General features: G+C 49.0%; 1 protein-coding gene across 2 annotated transcripts in view; it reads left to right on the plus strand.

Annotated features, from left to right (window-relative positions):
• Window positions 1-5671: 5671 nt before the first annotated feature.
• The window catches only part of TMEM243 (transmembrane protein 243), a 28555-nt gene continuing 13757 nt past the window's right edge, over window positions 5672-20469 (plus strand). Inside the window, exons 1-2 of one of the 2 annotated variants that reach the window (XM_030857013.2) lie at window positions 5672-5887; window positions 6433-6718. In XM_030857013.2, coding sequence (XP_030712873.1) covers window positions 6641-6718 — 78 coding nt within the window. In that variant the 5' untranslated portion in view covers window positions 5672-5887; window positions 6433-6640. The other variant, XM_030857014.3, reaches the window with a different exon arrangement.

A 20469-nucleotide genomic window follows, 5' to 3' on the forward strand; every position in this document is an offset into this window, starting at 1 on the left:
ACTCAGAGCAGAGTTTCGAAGATGTGTGCTTCTCCCATGCCCTGCCCTTAAAGGGACATCCAGTCCCACCAGAGTCAGGCACGGATTCCCTGCTTCATCCTCCTCTGGTCCCTGAGCCCTGGGAACAGGGAGAAACACATCTCTTCAAAATGCTGCTGGGCGACCCTTCCTCCGTCCGGCTCTCGAAATCATTCTATATACCATAAAGATGGCCTGGGGGTAATTACTTCATTCGTGCTGTAACCCACCTTGCTGACAGGTACTGGATTCTGAGTTTTTCCTACTTCTCACTTCCTGGACTGACTTTGGACACTGCTTCTCGCCTCATCCTTTCCTGACCTCTATGTAGTTTCAGTTTCTGAAAACCGTTGCCCTTGGCTATGAAGGAGCAGATGATGCCCCTGCTTCTACTGAGCATATATTAAGGGAAGAAAGGAAAAAGGGAAACCAGAAAGAAGCACAAATGCATTATTTCCAGTGTTCCTATCTTCTCCAAAAGCCTGGAACTTCACGACCATTCAGGAAACCGGAGAAAGCTGAATTTTAAAAAACTGTTTTTATGTTTTCCATGTTCCTTGCCAGTCTTGGTTCACATCCAAAGATATTTTACACAATTAGCGTTGACCCTTGAACAATTCAAGGGTTAGGGGTGCCACGCCTCTGTGCAGTGGAAAATCTGCGTATAAATTTACAGGTGGCCTTCCCTCTGCATCCCTGGTTCCACATCTGAGGATTCAACCAACCACAGATCGTATAATATGTGTTTCTTGAAAAATATGCACAAATAAGTTGACCGGTGCAGTTGTTCAAGGGTCAACTGTATACTATAAAGATTGTATTTTATATTTAGTTTTTCCCTTTAACATTGTCATATTCATTTTTTCCATTTTGCTACAATCTCCATTATGTTCATTGTAGTCAATGTGTAATATGCGTAATTTACAGAGCTTTAACTATGTGTCAGGTGTTTAAAATATTTTATTTAATTCTCACAGAACCCTACAGGGCAAGTATTGTTTTGCTGATTTCACGAAAGTCCAAACTGAGGCCCAGAGGGGTTAAGTAACTTGGCTCAAAATCATGCATCTATTCTATTTACTTAGAATCCTTGGACCTGATGTTATGACTGCCAATGACCCCTCAAGTGAAGCTCCTTCCCAAATCAATTCACCAATTATGTAAATGTCACTGGCAAAGTCCATTAACAATTCCCAGGAAATAGAATTGGTTAATAATTAAAAAAAAATCATGCCAGGATTCAAACCAAGGTCTGTCAACTCTACAGGCTATACTATTGACTTGTCAGATAATATAGTAAGGACCCACAGTGAAACCCAGGCCCAGATTCTGAGCCCAATACTCTGTTCTTAAACCGTGATTCTCTACTTAGCTGCACACCAGAATCATCTGGAGAGCTTTAAAAAATACTGGTGCTGAGTCTCATCTCCAGAGATTCTGATATAATTGGCCTGGGGTGTGGCCCCAAGCATCAGGGTATTTGAAAATCCTAAGTATTTTAACGTCCAGCTGGAATTGAGAGGCACTCTTCTTTAGGAGAGCTTTACTGTAGAGACAATGAAAGAGGAGAAACATGGTTAAATCATACCTGAAATGAAGGAGTTATTTAACTTCAAAAGTGGCTTTCTTCATAAATTATCTATTTCCTGACAAATTGCCGAAGTCCATTCGTATAGGCTTGTGTGTCATTAGCATAGAGATATAAATTGAAGCCATGGATATATGTGAACTGGCCCTTGCAAAACATGTAGTGAGAAGAGAAAAAGGCTAAGGACAGAGCCCTGGGAGATAATATTTAAGAGACATGCAGAGGAAGAGCAGAAGAGCTATAGTAAAGGCTATTTCCAGAATTTTAAAATGCAAAGTGCTGCCGAGAGGCCAGATAGGAGGAAGCCTGAAAAGGGTCCAGTGGATTCAGCAATAAAGTCCCCATGGGAACCTTCATGAAAGAACACCGGGGAAGCAGTGCTGCTGCACCAGATTTCAGTGATTGAGGCAAAGGCAGGAGGGAAGGAAGTGGATACAATCTCGATGGATCTTTTCACAGAAAGTTTGGCTTTAAAAATGTGTCAGTATGCTTTCAGCTGTGAGCATGGGAATACCCAAACAAAAATGACTTAGACAATAGAGACACTCCCATTCAACACACACACACACACACACACACACCTCCCACATATAAGAAGCCCAGAGGTGGGCGGTTCACAGTTAAGATTCTAGTTGGTTTCTCTGGGATACTCTTGGCCGCCCTTCATGGTCATAACACGGTAGAAGCAACTCTAAATACATCATCACATGACACTGTCTAGAGGGATAGCTCTCTTCACGTGCCTCTCTCCTTTTATCAGGGAGGAAACCTTCCTAAAAGCCCCCAGCAGATTTGCCCTAATGACTCACTGGCCCTAAAATTCACATTCCCCTCCCCCAGCTACAAGTGAACATCTGGCGTACTTTCCCTTTACAATGAGAGGTAGGCTTTGCTGTCAAGTGAGAGGGGGAGGGGTAAGACGGCTACCAAGGCAACCAAGAATTCCAGGAGGGTGTGGAGAAGGCGTGTGGTAGCCAGAGGGAGACACAGGTTTCATGCAAGGTTTTTGCTTGTTTGTTTTAACACGATTGAAACTGAGCATGTTTAAATGCTTTTCACAGAAAATATATAATCATAACAGCGAGACCCCTATGACTGTGGAATGGAATGGGATGTAAAACACGAGAGAAAGACAGGCATCTCTTCCATTCTCATTGGACGGAAGGAGGAGTAGAAGAGGGTAGACAGAGGTGAACGTGTAGGTTTGCTGGGAAGTTGAGGAAATTCTCGTGGGATGGCTTTGGTTTCTTCCCTGTGAAGTAGGCAGCTTAGTCATCTGCTGAGGGTCAGGGAGAGTAGACAACACAAAAGAGAGTTGTCCAGGCAACACAGGATTTCTAGATGGTTCTAAGGGCACAGTTGAGGTTGACTGCCTTAAATCTAAATTACTCTAATTAGGGGGCATTTATGATTTTTTTCCCCGGCAGCCATGCTAGACACCTGGCCATAGGTGTTCAGAAAGCAGAAGGATTAATATCTCAGGGGACTTTCTGCCCAGGTGTGGTAAAATAAATGGGACAAGGGAACTGAAGATATCAAAAGATCAATTGCAGCGATAGAACACGGAATCTAAGCTGGAAGAAAGTGAAAGTGGGAGATCCACTGAGAAAAAGTCAAGAGACCAAAGGATCAGAGACACTAAAGTGACCAAAGGACTGGTATATTGACCAGGAGTGAAAGATTTCAAAGGATTGGAGGAGAAGGCTCACTAAATGGTGTATCTGGGCTTATTTCAAACATGGGTGTTGCCAAAGTCCAGAATTTGCATTGGAATGAGTGGCTGAAGCACAATGCAGATCAAGAAATAAGAAGGGATAGTTATTGGGAGGGTCAGCTATGTGGCCTGTGGCCCAGTTTGTAAACATAGAGGCATATGAAAGCAGCACTTTTCACGTTTCAATGTGTGTACGAATCCCCTGGAGATCTTATTAAAATGCAGATTGTGATTTAGTAGATCTGGGGTGGCTCTGCATTTCTAAGAAGTTACCAGGTGATGCCATGCTTGTGGTCCAGGAACCATACCATGAGCAGCAAGACACTGGATAATCCTATCATTGACTTGATACATACATACTCTCTTTATTTAAACCATCTTCTATCCTACCCTCCTCAAGGGGGTGGTCCCTAGAAAATATGTTCTACTTGGTCCCACCTGTTGGCTGTTCGGGGTGGAAGACCTCATACAACTTGAAATCAGTCCATCATCTGGACTCAGTCAATTGAAATTTCTCGTGAGAATCTGAACTCAAAGATAGAGACTACGCCCACTAAGCACTGGTAGGCACTAGAGTGATAAGATCCATTTTCCCCGAGTTTAGCACCAAAAACAAACTAAAGCCACTGGTATGTTATAGTGTGGGGTGAGTAGTAGTCATGAGGAAACTGGTTTTTAGGAAAAGCAATGGAACAGAGGCACAGGAAATTGATGAGACAAGAGAATAAGCACCTCTTGAGCGAGACGGTCACTATTCCTGACTCAACCTTCCTTCTCAAATACACCCTACATGAATATCTAGCCTCTCTGGCCTGTCTTCTTGACTCTCCTCCTCACCTTGGCTAACAAACGCTTTTCTTTGGGGGTCTTGATTTAGAAGGCTCCTCCAGGAAGCTTTCCCTGCCACCTGAATCTGGTGGGTGCCCTCCCATATATCTCCATAGTACCCCTAGTGTCCAGATCACAGCACTCGTCACCATTGATGACAGCTACCATTTGGATACTTACTTGCCAGGTGTCTGAAATATTCTCTATTAGATTATTAAAAAAAAAAACGGTTGAAGTTAGATATTCTAGTTCCATTTTTTATTATCTTCACTTTTTACATAGGAAGGAGCTCAAGAGAGTTTAGATGTTAGGTAACTTTCCCAAGATCACATTGCTTGTAGATGGTGGCATCAGGGTTTGAGGGCAGATATGATCAACCTCAAAGCTTGTGCTATTAGTCACTCCACTGTACCTCCTCCTTTCTCTACACTGTAATCACGTGTCTCTATCTGCACTCCAGCCTCAACAATATGATCTTGACTGTCTCTTGATTACTGTATTACCCTGTCTGGTGGTTGCCTGGTACAGAGCGGGTTCTCAGAAGTATTTGTTGAATGAATGTGGTAGCATGTGAGTGACTTAAAATTCTTTACTGGGTCTAACTTCTAATAGAACTGGGTGCAAGATTGTGTAGCATTCCTCTTAGAACAAAAAGTCCTGAACAAAGAGAAGATGATTTATAAAATACTGGTAGATCAGATAGGCACCATGCCCAGTTCTACTCAGTGTTGCAAATTTCACATCTGTAGCTCTGTGGCTCTTAGTCCGTCCCTTGTCCTAATCCTTTGTCCCAAACTCTAGAGGGACCACGTGGAATCTTTGCTTGGATTCTAAGTGTCACAGGGCTACAATGTTGCAACACGGGCTCTCCTTGCAAACAAATGTAGTCACAGCTTTCTTCAGTGTAGGAGCCGTAGTGTCCAGGGTACCTAGCGTGGTTGCATTCGTTTCCTAATACTTATAAATGATCCCAAATGTAGAGTGACGCTATGTTGCCTAGGGGGCCTGTCCACCTCCGGTTCTCCACGTTCTCAAACCCGAAGAGGCTGACATAACGACGGGTTGGTTCTCTGTGGCTGCATATATATGCTTAATCAGCAGCAGCAGCAGCAGGATGAGTGGACAAGTCCAAGACATACCTAAGCACGTATTACCTCCCGACCGTCACTGTCCAGGACATAGGTTCCCTAACACAGGACAAACATACAAACAACCCTAAACCATATTTATCAACGACCCCCTTTCCGTGCTAGTGGTGCAAAGACTGGGGTGGTTAAAGCAGGCTGGTTGTTTTTAACAAGTTTCAGCCCACTGCAAGGCTATCTTCCGAAACGTGCTCAGCCCACGTGGGTCGCGCAGGCGCTAATTACTAAGAGGCTGAGAAACAAGGAGCGCAGGAGATCGGCCGCCCAGCGGGGAATAAACTGGCACCTCTAGAAATAAAGCCCCGCAGCCAATGCGACGCCTCGGCACGCGGGATTGGCGGCCTCGGCCGTGACGTGGCCTGGGCGGGCCGAGTCGGTTTGCGACGGTGGCAGCGGGTCCCGACCGGGGAGCGGCCCGGGGACCCGGCGCGCACTGCCCGGCCGGCGTGCCCGCTCTCTGCCAGCCCGGAAAGTCTTTCGCTCCGCGACGCCCCCGGAGTCTCTGCTCCGCCTCCCGGCGTCGGCGTGGACCGGGACCCGTGCTCCCTAGTGCGACCAGGACTCCCCAGCGAGCGGGCGGCTGGGGACGCCGAGGTTTGGCCTGCGGGCGCGGGGCGCTTCCGGGAGGGTGGTCGGCCAGTGCCGGGCTGAGGCGGGATCCCCTCCTACTGCCCCGACAGCTCCAGGGGAGTTGCGGGAGGCGCGCCGGCCCTCGCGTACAGGCAACACCTGAGCGGGGATCCGAGTCGCTCGGCGCCGCCGCGACCTGATCCCAGAGCGCTGTGGGAGGGGCGCGCGGAGCGCTCGGCTCTGCTCCGGCGGCTTCACTTCTTGCCGCTGGACACTGGGGCGAGAGGGGTGGAGCGGTGCAGAGGGCTGGTAATGCCTTCTTCCAGGAAAACTTCGCCCCCCCCCCGCCCCGATAGTGAAGGGATCACCAGAACATTTAGAAAGCACGAGAAATGACCGTGTCACAGAGAGGAGTGGCGAGGGCGGGGAAGCGGGGAGCTCCGGGGAAGCCGATTTGCTCCGTGAGCTGCAGCGCGAGCCCTGCGGCCCGGGCGCTGAGATTTGGGGAAGCGGGAGCCGCCGGGCGGGGCGGCCACGCTGTGTTTGATTCTATTCACTTCCTGCGGCAGCTGTTCAAGATGAGGGGAGCGGGGCTCGGGCGGAGCGGCCTCGTCCCGTGGGTCTGAGCGTCCACCCCCGCCGCCGGGACTCCGGCCCCCTTGGGCTTCGGCTATGAGCGCTCGGTGACCGGCGGCGCCGCGAGTCGTAGACCCGGGACTTCGGGAGGCAATGCTGGCTCGGCTTTGAGTGGCTTCGGGACAGTGAAGAAACCCTAAAATGGAGGACTTTTCCACCAGGACCTACGGCACCAGTGGGCTCGACAACAGACCTCTGTTCGGAGAGACGTCGGCCAAGGTGAGTGCGGCCCGGGACTTGGGGCCTGGGTGCTTGTGTTTGTGTGTCTGTCCGTACCTCCCCTTCCCCGCTCCCTCCCGACCCGGAGCCCTGCTGGGTCCTTCTGCGGCCCCTGAAGGCCCTTGTAGCAAGAAAGTGCCTTCAACCCCATTTCATTCCTCTCAAGGTACTTGCGCTGCCCCTCGGCTTCCTCTTTGGGACAGGGCTGGCCAAGAGCCTTGAAGGCTGGTAGTGGAGAAAAGTTCAGAAAGTTCTGGGCTGCGGGGGGTCCGAAACGGGAGTGCGAAAGCCCTCTTCCCCAAGGCCAGGTGGTCATGGTGTTTGCACATCCGCTGGTCCAGCTGGAGTGCTGACCTTCAAGAGGCTTCAGGTGTGCACCTGAGGCTTCCGTAAGAGCCCAAGAGAGGTGCTTCTGTTTCGTGTTTATCTAGAGCCCTTAAGAGTTTACTGCTGAGGCAGCCGAGCAGAGGAAAAGAGGAGAGGCGTGAAATGAGGGTTTCTTTGATGGGACTCTATTCCAGGAAGTGATCAAAGTGTCTCAGGCCCAAACAAGCTAGTAGTACATTATTTTAGGCTTTTAAAAAGTATAATGTCTTCTTACAAGCTTATTCATGTGATGTCCTGGGCCAGTAATTGAAGAGAGCTCTTTTCCTGTCCCCAGCATTAACTTTCTGAGCCGTTTGGGCAAGATTAGCCTGTTTTGTTTTGTTTTTTTTTTTTACCTAGAAAGTGGCATTGGTGATCTTTGACCCTTGACAAAGTACTTTCAGCCTCTCAGAAAGTAGGGCACATATGGAGTCCAGAGCTTCTTGGGTTTCTCAGCTTAGTCAGGGACCTCTTTAGCAGAAAGGATAGGGAACTTGTACACCCGACAGCCTGGGGCATGACCCTGAATTTGGAAGCTGCCAGCCTGCCAGGAGAATACTACTTTATTTCTTTTTTTTAACTCCATGTGGATTTTGCTTTCTCTTCTCAAAGGGACTTTATAAGAAAATGTTTTAAGCTTTATGTCTAAGAAGTTGCTCCTTGTTTATCCTGTGACTTTGCATATTCCCAGCCCACAGACACCTGCTTTTGAGAAGCACGGCTCTGGTCCAGTAGATATTCCTGTTTCTGCTAACATTTTTTATTTACTTACTTTTTAGAATTTATTTTATTTTATTTATTTTTGGCTGCACTGGGTCTTCGTTGCTGCGCGTGGGCTTTCTCTAGTTGCGACGAGCGGGGGCATTGTGGTGCCCGGGCTTCATTGTGGTGCCCGGGCTTCTCCTTGCGGTGGCTTCTCTTGTTGCAGAGCTTGGGCTCTAGGCACGCAGACTTCAGTAGTTGCAGCACGCGGGCTCAGTGGTTGTGGCTCGCGGGCTCTAGAGCGCAGGCTCAGTAGTTGTGGCTCACGGGCTCCGTTGCTCCGCGACATGTGGGATCTTCCTGGACCAGGGATCGAACCCATGTCCCCTGCATTGGCAGGCAGATTCTTAACCACTGCAGCACCAGAGAAGTCCCTGACATTTTATTATTTTTAAAAAATTTAATTTAAGTTTTTTTGGCCGCACGGCTTGTGGGATCTTAGTTCCCCACCAGGGATTGAACCCGGTCCCTCAGCAGTGAAAGTGCCAAGTCCTAACCACTGGACCTCCAGGGAGTTCCCGTCAGCTAACATTATTGAGCATTATGTGATAGGCCCTGGGGCGTCTGAGGAACCCAGGTAGATGGGGGAAATATGTGAACAAACGTGATGCAGTTGGATCTGTGCTATGAGAGGGGGTAGAGGGGGCATGTTGGGGTACCAGGGAGAAAGTGGTCACTTTGGGAAGCTTGGGGAAGATCTTAGAGGATGGATTCTACATTCAGAGTGTCTGGTAGCCTTCGGCTTTCAGATATGGATGCCCCTAAATTGGGGTTTGATTAGGAGAGGATTTGGGGCCTGGAGAATGGAGGCAGCTAGCTGCTTGAAGGGGTCGGACCCAGGGCATCTGGCTGCCCAACTGTCCTGAGAGCCAAGAAGTTCAGTGTCTCCTCTACATACCTTGGTGCACAGGTTGGGGTTCTGGGTGATGCAGACCTCTGACCTCCTTTGATCCCTGAATACTGAGGTAGATGACTCCATAAGGGACTTGTTGATTTATAGAGACACTTAGAAATATTGATGTTTCTGACTCAACTTGGGCCTAAATAGTCAATGACTGTAAGTTTCCCTGTTGCCTATGATCTATTTGAAACCCATCCAAGAAATTGACTATTCCAAATGTATCTCTGTTTATTGCAGATTTATTTAATCCAAGAGCATACACCTTTAGCATTACTTAGGCAATTTTAGGCGTCATAACAGTAGAATCAGCTACTCAGAGGGAAAAAAAATAAGAATAATATATATTTCCAGATCTCTCAGAATTGCTTCCTTGAGTTTCCTCTGTGGGGCTGACAGAATGATTGGACATACAGAAATTGTACAGAATGGAGAAAGCAGAGAGACTTCTGGTCTGAGGATAGGAAGAAGCATCATGGTTTGTATAAATTGAGATGCTGTATCCGAGGAAGGAGAGGCGTCTGTCTTTATTTTTTGTTTTAATTTATTTTAATTTATTTATTTTTGGCCGTGTTGGGTCTTCATTGTTGTGCACGGGCGTTCTCTAGTTGCGGCGAGTGGGGCTACTCTTTGTTGCGGTGCGCGGGCTTCTCACTGCGGTGGCTACTCTTGTTGGGGATCACGGGCTCTAGGCACGCGGGCTTCAGTAGTTGTGGCTCATGGGCTCTAGAGCGCAGGCTCAGTAGTTGTGGCGCACGGGCTTAGTTGCTCCACGGCATGTGGTGTCTTCCCGGACCAGGGCTTGAACCCGTGTCCCCTGCATTGCCAGGCGGATTCTTAACCACTGTGCCACCAGGGAAGCCCGAGGCATCTGTCTTCAATGACAGCAAATGATTTTGAGGACCTGAGTGGGCAGCGCACAGGGATGGGACCTCAATAGTGAAAGGATAGGACACGTTACAGTGGAGGCATTCCACTGGAGGGCAGTCACTGCCAGAGCAGGGAGGCTTTCCCGGGACCCTGGGAAACCCTTCACTGGCCCCTGCATGTGTGTGCTCCCAACATGCTTTCGCCTCTGAGGAAGAGAATCCAGAAAGGGAAAGCCTACTTCCTGTCCTATTCTGACAGGTCTTCTGAGCTTTTAGTAATCTTATTTGCCTTTTAACAACTGACCAGAGATAGCCTGTTAATTTTAAGCCTAGAAAGGACAAGAGGTTTAGGGCCAGCCTCTCCCTCTATGGCCAAGATGACTGAAGTGCACGGAGCAGAGTCTGGAGGGAAGTTGTGTTTCCTCAGTGCCGGGCAGCGTGCTCTGCATTCAGCGTTCCCTTGTTTGATCGCCCAGTTCTACTGCTGTTTCACAAGCAGGGAAGCTGAACTACAAAGCAGGCTACGTGTTGAGTCACACAGCTGGTTCTCCTCTGGTGATGTTTCACGAGTTGGCTAGGATAGTAAATGGTGAGGTGACTTACACTGTCTGGGTCACATTGTCCAGAAGGCCCTGTGGACGTTCACATACTTGGCCCTTCCATAGGAAGGAGGTGAAGTGGTTTGCCCAAAGTCATGGAGTGAGTGAAAGATACTAGCATCTGCTATAGAAATACACAACCCAGTGGGCCTGGAGCAGCACCCTCGTGGGCAGTCCCTGAAGGATACCAGACTCCAGATTTATTCAGTCTTCAGCGTGATGTTTAGGAATAACTTTACAGATACGGCCTTGGAGCGAAAGGTAAAGCAAAACAGTTTTCTGTTGTTACGTAAACATCTAAGGGATAATAGACCAGAAGAGGAAGGATAGTCGTTCCTTGATACCTTTGGAATCACATATTGCTAGGTGGGCTGTCACATCAAGCCTGGTCAGAATGTCCAGATGCTTTCTTCGTCTGTTTTTATTCCATCCCCAGTTCTGGGATGTAACACATCTCTTTCGGGGGAAAACAAATGTGGCACAAATGCCACGATAATACAGTGTATCTGAGGTTTCTGAGCATGTGCTGTTGCTTAGCACTTTCTGAAGGAGCGCGACCCAGTAGAAATATAAGATGAGCCATGTATGTGATTTTCAATGTCCTAGTAGCCATATATTTACAAAGTATAAAGAGATGCAGTTAATTTTAATAATATGCTTAATTCCATACATCTAAAATACTATCATTTCAATATGTACTCAATATGAAAAGTGGAGATAATTTTCCATCCTTTTTTTCGCACTAAGCCTTTGAAATGCAGCGTGTATTTTCACTTACAGCCCATCTCAGTTTGGACTAGCTACTTCAGGTGCTCAGTGACCACATACAGCTGGTACTCCCGTGTTGGGTAGTGCAGTTCTAAAGCGAGTGAATTATCAGTCACGGTGGTTGTATAGTCACGATCGTGAAACATTTTTCTTTGTTGCGGGACTTCTCAGAACCTTTAAAATGTGCTAATGTTCACTGAGACCGTGGCTGGAGAGGGAGGGCGAGTACCACTTCCTGTGCTGTTTCGGTGGCTGGCCTTTTGTCACTGGCACAGTCAGTGCCTTACTCCGTTCTTACCTTGCACCCCCCTCAGCCTCAGCAGGCCTGAGCTGAGTGTCCACAGAACCCGCTTCGGGAAATGTCACTCTAGGAACCTATCCCCTGCTCCTCCCTTCCTAGTATGAACTCTAACCTGGAGGTATTCCCCCCTCTCTTGTCCACACCTGCCTTTAAAATTTCCTTTGGGCCATCTTTCTGTCTGGGTAATGGAAAGGCTTTAAGTTATCCTCAGGGCTTGTGAGTCGATCTTGATTTCTTGATTCACTGGCTGGCTGCGGAATCATCCGAAATCAGTTTCAGCCAGTGGATTGGTGAACCTAGCGGGGAGAGGCAGGATGGTTCTCTGTGGGGAAGAGGGCAAACCGGTATGCAACAGCTACTGCGAATGGGCGAGGGGGGAGTACTTCATTCCTTGGAATGTAGTGTAAGCCGGTTCCTGGACCAGCCTCTTCTATTGATTTTCACTAATAGTAAGTGATTCATCCTCTGAGAAGGGTGGTGACCGTTCTTGCCCCTTTATTTCTACTTGGATGTGATGTAAGAAAAGTGAGTGACATTGGAGGAAGGCGCATACACTGGAGTCAGATAACAGAGGGGGACCTTCCGTGTAGGGAGCAAGTTAGTGGGTCCCGAGGCTCAGATGTTTGGTTCCAAAGGCGAAAGTTCCATGTTCTAAAGCACTTTCCTGATCCTTTCCTCCTCTCCCTGCAAAAAAAAAGCAAATAAACAAAAACAGTGAAAATCAAGGTCTTTTGATGACGTGTAGTCGAATTCAGACCATTCAGAATTGGAGCATTTGGCTTCTGCAAGTCGTAGTGTAAGATGAGAATGCTACTTCTTGCCCTTTTCCGTTTGGAGGTGAGGGTTGTTGCTTCATTAAGGACAAAGCTGTGGTTAGGATTGTTGTGTCTGCCTGCCGCCCCTCCGCCTGCCCAGGGCCCCAAAGGCTGTCCTCCTAGGGGTGCGGGCTTCCAGCCTCTTGACACAGCTTCTGGGTGATTTTCTGAGCACAACACCTGTCTCCCTCAAAGCAGAGCTAGTCGCCCAGGGGATCGGATCTGTTGTCCCCTTGCCTATCATCCAGGCGGCCAAACCACTTTTAGTTGCCATTTCTCGTGCTGGAGAAACGGTGCAGGCTGATAGACGCCAGGACTTTCTTCTTTCCTGCTCTAATAAGTCTTTTCCTCCCCCACCCCTAGACCAGAGGACTGGGGATCTCAGGGGGTTGCACTCAGGCGTTCGTATTTTGAGAAGGCTCTTCAGAGGATGCTGGCGAATAGGGAGGCTGACGTCCCTGGTCTTCACCGTTGCTCTGTGGATGCCCAGTCCAGACTGGCACCTCTCCATGGATCCCTTGCCTTGAGCTGCCTCCCTGCTCTTGGCAAATGCTCTTCTTCTTGCCGTAGCACCCTCTCTTCCCCACATATCGGAATCCTGCCCAGTCTAATTTCCCACCTTCGAACCTCCCTCACGACCCAGTCTGCATCCGTGCTTCCCTCCTACGACCCTGGTGGTCAGAGACGTCTCCTGGTATTTACTCCTTGTGCTGTGAGGGATTTGTATAGATCTTGCCTCCCTGGCCAGAGTCTAAGCTCCTTGAGGGTAGGAGCCAGTTGCCTTATTTCTCCAGCGTTTCTAGCACTCGGCATAGTGCCTTACCTAGTTCTGGATTTTATATATATTAAGTTTTTTTTTAAATTGAAGTATACTTGATGTGCAATATTTTGTAGGTTACAGGTGTACAGTAAAGAGATTTACAATTTTTAAAGGTTACAGTCCATTTATAGTTATTACAAAATATTTGCTATATTCCGCATGTTGTACAATATATCTTTGTAGCTTATTTTATACCTAAAAGTTTGTGCCTCTTCATCCCCTGCCCTTATCTTGCCCCTCCCCGCTTCCCTCTCCCCACTGGTAACCACTAGTTTGTTCTCTGTGAGTCTGCTTCTTTTTTGTTATATTCTTAGTTATATTAAATTTTAAGTGAAGTGAGCATCTAGCATCACTAAAAAGTAACCTGCTTTTTTGGGACACTCTAAACCATCAGTAGAAGGCGGGGGCTCGTTTTCAAAAACCTGGAGCGCTGGGTACCAAAACAGGAAGGGGTGCTTCACGCTCTCGTGCAGCTAAGGGCGTCACTCTCTCCTCTCCTGGCTGAGCTTCAGCAAAGAGGCCATAAACATAACACAGTACTGTATAAAAAACTTAAACTGAGCCCTGGCCTCGCAGAAGCTGGTGGTGTGCTGAGTTTTTCCCTCCGTAGACAAGGTTTCTGCAGCTCTGTGGTAATAGACTGGGTCTACTAAATTGAGCCATTTCTTTTTCTTGGGGTCAGTCCATAGTTCATGTGTAGGTATAATGACCATATTTTCTGCACTGCCATAAGGACAACGTGGGTTGACAAACTTGAGTGTCCCTATGGGGATGATGGAATGTGGCCCCTAGAAATGGGGGCCAGGGTCTGGGAGAGGGTCTGGGTCCCACTCATCTCTGAGGACCTAATCTTGTTGGTAAGATGCCCCAATAGATGAGGTAGAAATAATACTAACGTGAGCAGCCGTTTACTGACTCCGCTAAATGGCACTCTGTTCTAGGGCTTTACGTGTATTATCTCCGATTCCTAACAGCAACCCTGCGTGTTCGACCGTTGTACAAATATGGATTTATTTGTACAAATATGGAAACTTCGGCTTCAGAGTTAAGTGACTTCCCCAAGGCCACAAGCAGGCATGTGGTGGGAGAATAGATGTAAATCAGGTCTGCCAGGCTCCTGACGTCCTAGCCCTTGCTCTGGACCTCCCAGTTCTGAAGGTCGGAGCACATAAAGATCCGGCACTTCCTGTGCTACCGACTCTAGGGATCATTTTGGTCCTTAAACATGTGGAGTAGGTTTATTTTGTATTTTTACTGTGATCTCATTTCCCTAAGTGATGCTTCAATGAAAATACTCTATTTCAAGTATGCCTAACTGTGAATAATATATTTCAAGTGTTCTCCTCCTGTGGGGAGGAGAATCTGGCAGGATGGGTATGACAGAAATATTCACAACTGCAAGATGCTTCAGAACGTGAATCTGTGAAATAAGGGAAATGTTTCAAAGTGTCCATACATGTACCTTCTCTGGAGGGACCCGAGGGAGAGGTCGGTGTTCAGAGCTACAGGCAGCCGTGGAGGCCCTGGTGCATTTGAGAGCTCAGAGCATGAGAGTGGGCGAGTATGGGTGTGTGTGAGTCTCATAAGCTTTTCTCACGTGCCGCTACTCCCAGGGTTCTCTGTGAAGCCTCAGGACAGCAGCCCCGTGACCCGGGCTCGCCATTCGCAGAGTCAGCTGTCTCCTTGCTTCACCCTGGGGACACTGTCTCCAGGGCTGCCTCCGGCCACGGTGTTGGGGAGAAGCTCCTGCCTGTTGAGGGCCACGCAGCTCTGGGGGAACTGAGGAGACCCCCTGGCAAGGCCTGAGGTTTCTTGCTTCCGAGGGGCCCAAACCTCCTCCCATGTGTCACATCCTCTCACTGTGTCCGTCCCAAGACAGCTGTCCCTTAGGCTGCTGACTGGGCCATTTCCAGAGCTTTCCTGACAAGACGTTTTCCCCTGGGACTTGGAAGAAGAAAAGGAAAATCACTTTTTTTTTTTTTTTTTAAAATAAATTTCTTTCTTTCTCTTTCGGCTGCATTGGGTCTCCGTTGCTGCGCGCGGGCTTTCTCTAGTTGCAGCAGGCGGGGGCTACTCTTCATTGCGGTGCATGGGCTTCTCACTGTGGTGGCTTCTCTTGTTGCGGAGCACGGGCTCTAGGCGCGCGGGCTTCAGTAGTTGTGGCACGTGGGCTCAGTAGTTGTGGCTTGCGGGCTCAGTAGTTGTGGCTCACGGGCCTAGTTGCTTCGCGGCATGTGGGATCTTCCCAGAGCAGGGCTCGAACCCGTGTCCCCTGCATTGGCAGGTGGATACTTAACCATTGCGCCACCAGGGAAGTCACCTCCTTGTATGTTTACTACATGCTGATTGGATTGCCTTTCTTCTCTTTCCCTCACAAGAGAAGATAATCACTGTCTTCAGGGACCTGAAGATCTTGTGCACAAGGAAGATGAACATGGGGTCGAGCCCTTTAATGAAAGGAGGAGCAAGGTGCCAGGGAGTGTGGAGGAAGGGGATAATTCTACTGGGGACATCAGGTCAGACTGCTTTTGATTTTTAGACCCAGAATCAGGAGTAAGATTTGACAGGAGGAGGTGACCGGGAATCCCCAGCAGGAGGTCCAACTGTGTTGAAGAGGTGGGAGCAGGAAAGTGCCGGGAAGGGGGAGGGAACTGTGAGTGTTCCATTGCAAGCAGACTCTAGAACTTGGGAGGGATGGTCAGAGGAAAGCCTGGGCCGGGGGAGGAGCCTTGAGTGCTGTGCTAAGTATAGTTGTCTTCTGGAGGCTGTCGGTTGTTGAGTGTGCATGTATGTGTGCTTTGATTCAATGCTTAATTGTGTGTGTACTGCATCCTGGGACATGTGCCGTATGCTGGAGAGGGCATCTTTTCTCATGGAGCATATATGTACTACAAGGAGGATAGAAAGGCACTACACAAATCCTTGCTCTTCCCTTTCTTTTCCTTACTAGCTTCAGTCATCCTAGCCTACTTTGCCTTCCAGTTTCCGAGCTCACTCCTGCCTCAGGGCCTTTGCACTTGCTGCACTGCCTTGTTTGCAGTACACTTCTCCTAGATCCTTGCATGTCTCGTTCCTTTTTCTTTAAAAGGTCCCCGCTCAAACAGGAGGATTCCTTGACCTTCTTTTTAAAAATAGCCCCCAGCTCCACTCTGGTCACTCTTCATTTACCCTGTTTTATTTCGTTCCTAACTTCCTTACACTAAGCATGTAAAAAGGGTGGAGAATAGATGCCAAACATCAAGGTGGGAAGCAGGATGGAGGGAAGGCTGTTCTGATGTTGGAGGGGTTGAGATTTGGGGGCCAGAGATGGACTCCATGAGGGAGAGATTCAGCATAGATATGAGGACAGAGATAACTAATAAGGCCAGGGAATGGGTGCAGGATTGGCAGAGGAACAGGCTGCCCTCCGGTCCTCTTCAGGCTGGAAGGAGTGGAAATGGGGGGCGGGGGGAGTTCTTCTTTTTCTCAGCATCTTTTTTTTTTTTTTTTTTTTTGTAAAGATGTCTGCTGACGGACAGGCTTCAAGAGTGAGACTGGGAACCTGAGTGGAGGTGGAGCTTCAAACCACTTCCTGGAGAGCAACTGCGAAAGTCAACTCAAAATAAAAGGCCATGAAAATACAGTGAAAGCCCAGCTGAATACATGAATTTGTAGTAACACAGTTAGTTTGTTTTTTCAGCTAATATTTGAATATCTTGTATATGCTGGGAATATTAGAGGGTTGGCAGAAGGAAATGTCTGGTGTCTCCCCACCCCCTGGTACAGTGGCACCTTTGTAGACTCAGAAGTCTCTCCGCTCTGGGTAGTGGCAGCTCCCACAGCCACATGGCTTGGCTTTGTCTGAGTGAGACAGAGGTGCTCCTGCCTCTGGGTGGGCACAGGCCTTGTGGGGTACACAGCTTGGAGAGTGCAGCATTGGGCTGGGTTGCAGTCATGGGCAGTGGCCCAGAACCCAGCAGTGAACAAGGAGGACATGGCCCTCAGCCTCCCAGGCCTTACAGTGTGGAGGAGGAGACAGACAAGTAAACTGGCAGTTAACAGGTAGGATAGTTGAAAGGCTTCACAGCAAGACTTAGCACCAGAGCCTGGAAGTGGCTGAGGGTTTGGGAGTGACTCGGGACTGGGTTTTCAAAGCATCAAGAGCAGATGAACACATCCACCAGAGAGGCTCTGGGCGTTGCTGAAACTGCCGACTCCATGGTCAGGTTAGGTCTTTGGTGTGACAGATTGGGAATGATGTAGTCAGTGGATGCCGAGGAAGACCAGGCTCAGGGGCAGTGGAGGAGACGGTTGGAGGAGAGGGATTTGGCCAAACGGGTGCTGAAATAATTGAGCTTGCTGAGAAGAGGAAGGGAAGAAGTTGGCATGAGACTGCCAGGGACATACATCTTAAAAATAGAGGATGTTTTTGTCTGTCTGGACTGCTGTAACAGAATACCACACAGACTGAGTGACTTACAAACAACAAACATTTCTTTCTTTCAGTTCTAGAAGTCCCAAGTCAGAATGCCAGCATGGTTGGATGAGGGCCTTCTTCTGGGTTGTAGACTTCTGTTTGTGTCCTCACCTGGTGGAAGGGGTAGGGAGCTCTCTGGATCCTCTTTTATAAGGGCACTAATCCCACTTGTGAGGGCTCCACCCTCATGACCTACATACCTCCCAAAGGCCCCACCTCCTACTGTTGTCAACATTAGCCATTAGGATTTCAACTAGCAGTTTTGGAGGGATACAAACTTTCAGACCATAGCAGAGGATATTATTGAAACTGCCATCTCATTCTGGCTTGGGGAGCAGGAAATGCCTTGCCCACCCCCCCCCACCCCGACTCCTTCCTGGCCCAGTGACCCTGGGATGAGTATGTGGGTGGCACAGGCTCTGTTGGGGAGAAAGTTGAGAGGCAGAGGCAGCAGGGGAAGTCCAGGGCACGGGAGAACTCTTGTGTGTGGACCGGGAAGTACTTTGCTCAGATGGAACGGGTTTCAGGGGGTGGTGGGGTGGCTGACGGAGAACTCGAAGGTGCGGAGGGTGAAGATTGACCCGGAGTGCACTTGGGGAGGGATGGGGTCTGTAGGGCTGCCTGTGATGTTGTCTGAGGACTTTGATGGAGTTGCAGAGGAAGGTGGAAGTAACACAAAACCGGAATTCTCAGTCTTTCCCCCACCCCCCCTCCTCCCTCCAGGGCGTGTAAGGGAATTTTCTCGTGGTGTTGTCCATGCAGGGTTTTCCTTTCCCGCAAGGAGCTTTCTGTTTTGCATAGCTTCTCCCTGGGAGTGCTGAGCAGCCCTGCGGAAGGACCGGCTCCTGGGCGGGAGTTGCTGTCGTGCCTCTGAAACTAGTGCTTGCTGCTGTGGCAATGAGTGGCTGGGCTTCTGTCCTCAGGTTCGGGAAACCCCGACCTGGAGGTGCCCATGGTTTACTCCTGGTATTACCATGGGGCCATTGGCCCGGGAAGCACCGTGAGGGCTCGGCCTCTTGGGCTGCAGGGCCAGGCTGTGGCTTCTGCGGTGGTGTTGCGTGTCTGTCCTGGACCAGTGAGGCCAAGCTGTCTTCTGACCATAAGCTGAGATTTCTAACAAGTCAGGCCCCGGATGAGTGGTGAGTAGCCTCTCCTGGTAAGAGGCGCTCTAAGGAAAATGCCGTCGGTCACTTCCATTTATGTTTCTGTTACTTAAGCATCATTCTCAGAGCACCGGCCGGCAGCGTGCCAGCCTCCCGGCTGCCTTCCCCCACGGTTAATTAACTTCCAGTCCTAATGGAGGAGACAGCCAGTGACTCCGTAAGTGTAAAGTCTGGGCCACGTGACCCGGGAGCCCTGAGGCAGGGGCATCTCCCGTCCTGAGGAGTGCCCAAGGAAGCTGTCCAGAAAGGGTTTACAGTGGAGGCGATGTCTGGGCTGCGCTCTGAAGGATGAGCAGTTAAATTGGGTGTGTGGCATTTCAGCCATCCCACTTCTCAGCCCGCGTCTCACTCTTTTGGGGACATTATGCCTTCAGCTATTTTTACGTGTCAATATAAGAAGCAATTATGTATGAAGTAGCTGCACTTTCTGCCTCCCAGAATTTGCCTAGACCCGTGCAACAAACTCTTCTTAGATCCAGGAGAAGTTTGCCTGTTCTAATGATGCAGTGTGCTTACTGTCATTAGTGAGAGCTTTGAAACCCATTGTACTTCCTTCTTGGCTGCCAGGAATCTTAGTACTAACATTTGAACTTAGAAAAGTTTTCTTTACTCAGACTTTTCCTTGTAAATCCTTTTACTCCTTCTTTCTAGTCCCCAGATCCCTTTAGGAATTTTGCCATGTTTTTTTTTGTTTTGTTTTTTTTTTTGCGGTATGCGGGCCTCTCACTGTTGTGGCCTCTCCCGTTGCGGAGCACAGGCTCCGGACGCGCAGGCTCAGCGGCCATGGCTCACGGGCCCAGCCGCTCCGCGGCATGTGGGATCTTCCCGGACCGGGGCACGAACCCACGTCCCCTGCATCGGCAGGCGGACTGTCAACCACTGCGCCACCAGGGAAGCCCTGCCATGCTCTTTTTACTGTTGCTTGAGTGGGTTAGGGTTTTGCTGTGATAGCCCAAGCTTTAGGTCCGTTTTGGAAGCAGGCGAAACAAATGACTGTGGAAATGGAAGCGTGCTTTTACCTGTTAGTGTTCCAGGCTGTCCAGAGCCGGGGTTTTTCCTGGTTGCTGAGGACAGATGCCAGCTTTGGGGTATTTGGGATGTTCCCAGAACCACCATTAACCACCGGAGCATTTGAAATGAATTTGGAGATTTGTTTTGTATCAGGGTGCTGGTTAATGGCTGACCAAGCAATCTCGGGGGGCTCCTGTGCCTTTTGATTGCTGGGGAATAGGTCTGCTCTGGCCCAGGTGCCGCCTGAAGCTGATGATCCAGAGCCATAAATTGTTAAAACTGGACAGGACCAGATATCAGCCCAGTCCTCTCATGTGATAGATCCAGATGGGTTCAGGGATCCTTTTGAAGTCACCTAGCTAGTCAGTGAGATGAGAACCTTGGTCTCCTAACTCTCATTTCCGGGCCCATATGTATTAGTCTAAGGATTCTTAGACCTTTTGAACTGCTCACTTTTGCAAAGAGCATTGAATAGGAGACTTTAGCCATTATCTGGCTGTATGACCTTGGGCAAATTGGTCTGACTGAACCCAGTTACTCATTGGTAAATGGAGATAACGTATTCCTTACTGCTTCACAGAGATAACCTCTCATCCCAGGTACAGACACATTGTAGGCACAACCATCGTTTTCTCCTTCCCCATTTCAAAGGAAGACAAAGACGCGCCTCTTGGGCTCAGGCTGCTCTCTCCACCTGTGCATCGCATCCCAGCCCTTTCCCTCGCAGCTTCTTTTTTTGTAACATCCTTCGTGCCCGCTTTCGCTCTGCGTTGTGTGAACTTCTGGAGGGTAGAGATGGTTTTATTTGCGGTTGTATTTGCATCTGGGATATAGTAGATAATTTTTTTTCAGCTTTACTGAGATAATTGAGATAATGTTTAACTGAATAAATAAATGCCTTAAGAGGTAATGTATGCTGAGTC

Source organism: Globicephala melas, chromosome 9 (assembly GCF_963455315.2).
Source record: "Globicephala melas chromosome 9, mGloMel1.2, whole genome shotgun sequence".
In the NCBI taxonomy this organism is placed as follows: Eukaryota; Metazoa; Chordata; class Mammalia; order Artiodactyla; family Delphinidae; genus Globicephala; species Globicephala melas.